Below are 4144 nucleotides of genomic sequence, written 5' to 3'. Positions count from 1 at the left end.
GTTAATTAAAATAACCATTGCCGTTAAATTTTGCGGCCTTCAAGTTGCAGTGCGTGCTTGAATGTTCCTTCCCCCCCCTTACCGCACGCTCACCATGTGAAGTAATTAAGTCATGAACCCCTTTTCATTTTTTCTTCCTTTGTGGATTCGTGTAATATATAGAACGAGAAGGTATGGGATGGATACATCCCTCAACGCAGCAAGCTGTCGTGTAAATAAAGAATGAAGACATTTTTTTTTAAGTATTCATCGTTCGACGAAATTCGATGTTTGCGGATAGCTCTTTTCATATTCAGCAAGCTGTGTTATACATACAGATTCAGCAATACCTATCGGGGAAGAATGACAATATTAACGACACATCATACATGTACTTACTAGCCAAAGATTTTACATCTGGCAAAAATCACCTCCACATATTCGATGCGGTATAGCGTGGCGTGTTGTATGACTCAGGGTCGAGGCTGCTAGACACTATAGTCGGGTCAATATATGACAAAAATCGCCTCAACCTCCAAAAAATTGCAACAAAAGGTTTTTTTGCTTTAAGTCGCTCTATAGGTTACTGACATCGCCAGAAAAAAAGTCTCCCAAAATCGGACCCCGGGAAAGGGATCCGGAAGCATTCTTGAGCCCGCCACGCAGCTGCGCTCATACGTTGAAGTCACCTGTTGAGGGTGCTCCACAGGTACTTCGTCAGCCGCTTATCATTCAGTAATCTAAGAGAGAAGACTCTCATTTTCGCTTTCTTTTCATTTGTGTATGTATTTAAAGGCTCAAAGTGATCTGTTTTTTCTTTCAGGTATGACCGAAGATGAGTTCAAGTGACAGCGAGACCGAAGGGAAGGCTTGCCCCATTTGCAAAGAGCTATTCGACGATAATGATGCCTGGAATATTCCCAAACTCTTCCAGAAAGGAGCTGATACAATCAACGAGTCAAGCAGGAAGCGAGGTCGGCCAGAAATCCTTGCACGAGCAGGTCAACGAGTGCATAAATTGTGTCGCAATAAATGGACGAATGCAAAGGACATTCTTCGACAAGACAGGAGAACTGCTCCTCCAGTTGAAAAGAGGAGTGTTCGAGTTAGCATGGGTCCGTACAACAGAAGAACGGACTGTTTTTTCTGTGGCCAAACGGTTGTTAAGGGCAATCATGGTCGCGATGAACTCGTCAGCGAAGTACACACAGATTCCTTCCCTTCGACTGTATTAGAGCAATGTGAGAAGCGTACAGATGACTGGTCCCATTCTGTCAAGGGCCGGATCGAGTTCTTTTCTAAGGATCTCCATGCAGCGGATGCTATTTATCATGCACAGTGTAGTGTCAACTTTAGAACTGGGCGAGATATCCCAGAGCAATTTAGAGCTGAACCTGCACTCAAACGGAAAAGAGTCGGTCGACCGAAGAATGAAGACCAGCATCAGGCCTTCTTGAGGGTATGTGAATACTTGGAAAGAAATGATGAAGAACAGCTGAAGGTTGCCCATCTAGTAAGCAAGATGAAGGACTATATATTAGAAAGTGACTCTACTCCATATGGGAACCAATACATGAAAGAAAGACTAAGAGGGCACTACGGTGATTCAATTTTCATTGCTGATGGAGAAGGTGTTGAGAGTATGTGACCATGCGAGAAAGAACATCGCAGATTCTTCGTGATTATTTCAAAACTGCCCAAATTGGGGATGAGGAAAGTCAGAAGCAAGCTATTATTGAAACTGCCGCAAAGTTGATGAAAAGTGACATTAAGACCAATGTTCCCACAGTTACAGATCAGTACCCACCTGCACATAGTGTCAGCCTGGGTCCTGCCCTTGATTACCTGCCAGTGTCACTGCGAACAATGCTGACACAAATGATTGTTGGCACAAACAAACACGAGAAAGTTGCTTCGATTGGCCATTCGATAGTGCAAGCTGTTCGTCCACGAGCTGTAGTTGCTCCACTCCAAATTGCGCTGGCATCCCAACTCCACTACTTGTACAAGTCCAGATTCATTGTGGACACCCTATCCACCATGGGGTTCTGCTCTTCCTATGCTGAGGTGCAGCGTTTTCAGAAAAATGCTGCCAACGTGGTCGCTTCAGATATTTTAGGTGGACCATCGCCAGATATGGTAGTGTTTGCAGCGGACAATGTTGACCACAACATTTTGACTATTGATGGCAAAGGAACATTTCATGGTATGGGGATTATAGCTGCCACAACGCCTGCATTGCAGAAGAGCCACCTGGTCCCGAGAGAAAATATCTCGCTTCTGAATGTGAAAGAAATGGCTAGTGTCGACATAATCGATTACCGCTTCTCAAACTATGCTCGTCAACATGTCAAGTTCGAAACTTTACAGCAGTTGCATGATACTGCACCAGCAGTTGACATCCTATGGGAACTGTCATTCTGCTTCCACCAACAAGTTGCAAACTGGCAGGGAATGATGCATACCATCCACAGTGGATCCGATCACCCAGGGATATCGTCTGTCGCATTCCTTCCGATGATTAACATGTATCCCGGTGACCCAACGTGCATTCTTTCGACTCTCACGTACGTCTGCAACCTAGCCCAGAAGCATAACACCGCACCAGTCATTACCTTCGACCAGCCTTTATTTTGGAAAGCGTCAGAAGTCATTCACAATGCTCCAGATGATAGCCCGTTGAAAGAAGTTGTACTGATGCTGGGGAGTTTCCACACTCTGATGAATTTGCTTGGAGCCATTGGTACACTGATGCATGGCACTGGGTTGGCAAGTATCCTGGAGGAAATCTACGGTGGAAACGCAGTCAAACATATTCTGACTGGAAAGTCTGTGCAGAGAGCAATAAGAGGTCACCTCCTGTTAGAAAAATGTTTGAATGGGATGCTGGTGTCAGAAATCATGGACCAGGACTCGGAATTTGCAGATTTAGTCAATGAATGTGAAGAAATTTACACCACATTGCTCGAAGGAAAGCAGGCTTCAAGATCCGACCTCTCGGAAAAAAAAGTCATAGTCGAACAAAAGCTACAAGAGAGAAAACGAGGGCTGGCTGAACGATCACGCACAAGCAAACTCTGGCTCACCTATATGAAGATGGTCAGAGTTGCAAGGATGCTTATTTTGGCTGACCGACTTGGATCCTGGTCGAGACACCTGTCTGCTGTTGGAGAATGCTTACCAATATTTGGTGCTGCAGGTCACTTCAATTATCTCAAGTCAGCTTACATGTACTTGCAAAACATGAGCAATCTTGAAACCAGAAACCCGGAGGTGTTCCGAAAGTTTCAGGAAGGCTTCCATGTGATCCGTAGAACGGACCAGTGCTGGGCTGGTCTTGGTGCCGATCTCGTGTAGAGCAAACGCTAATGAGGTCGCTAAAATCCACAGGTGGACTTATCAGAGGATCTGGAATGACGGAGGAACAACGCACACTCTGGACAATGTCGTCACCAGTCTGTTCGGAGTACAACATTGCACTACAAGACTTCAACCACCATGCTTTCACGACGAGTGAGCAACACAAAGACAGTACAGAAGCAAGAATGACCAGAGACCATTCAGACTTAAGGAAGCTTAAAGAAAGGGTTCAGACATACAACCCGTTCTCAGCAGATGATGAGAGTTTTCGTAATATCGTCACAGGAGTAGAGGCTACCCAGAACGTCAATGTGGATGACTTGTTCGTTGTTGGGCAGAGGATGGTTGACAAACTCGTCGGTCAACTTGCGTTTACTTGGTCATTCAAACGTAAGGACAAAGCAAAGACACTTGGTGATGCATCTGCAGTCAAGATTTCAACGGAGGAATCAATTGACCCTGCACTGCTTTTCCAAAGACTCATTGTGATTTCAAGGGCTGGAGACCTATCCTTGGGAGATGTTCTGGAGTTCGAATTGAGTCCCTTCCCCCCTTCGCTTTTTGAAGCAAGTGGTGTATTCCGGAAGCCAGACAAAGCACAGTTGGCGAGAGCTATTGAGGAGTTAGCTAATAAGCAGTCAGAGACAGCGATAACCAGTGATATCCCAAAGACTGAGAGTTATGTATTAGATGGCGGTTCACTGATTCATCGAGTTCCCTGGGATAAAGGCACTACATATGACACCATCGCCAACTGTTATGCAGATTTCGCCCTTAGAAACTATGACACTGCAACCGTTGTCTT

At 45.3% G+C, this 4144-nt stretch overlaps 1 protein-coding gene across 1 annotated transcript; it reads left to right on the top strand.

Moving 5' to 3' along the window:
- The first annotated feature begins 615 nt into the window (after positions 1–615).
- LOC139954788 (uncharacterized) lies at positions 616–3340 on the top strand. The gene has a single exon (XM_071954720.1). The coding sequence runs from the start codon at positions 1630–1632 to the stop codon at positions 3334–3336; it is 1707 nt and encodes a 568-aa protein (XP_071810821.1). The 5' UTR covers positions 616–1629; the 3' UTR covers positions 3337–3340.
- Positions 3341–4144: the final 804 nt, after the last annotated feature.

This window comes from Apostichopus japonicus, chromosome 17, assembly GCF_037975245.1.
Source record: "Apostichopus japonicus isolate 1M-3 chromosome 17, ASM3797524v1, whole genome shotgun sequence".
In the NCBI taxonomy this organism is placed as follows: Eukaryota; Metazoa; Echinodermata; class Holothuroidea; order Aspidochirotida; family Stichopodidae; genus Apostichopus; species Apostichopus japonicus.
The sequence above is the reverse complement of the archived record's forward strand: the minus strand, read 5'-3'. Positions and strand labels throughout refer to the sequence as shown.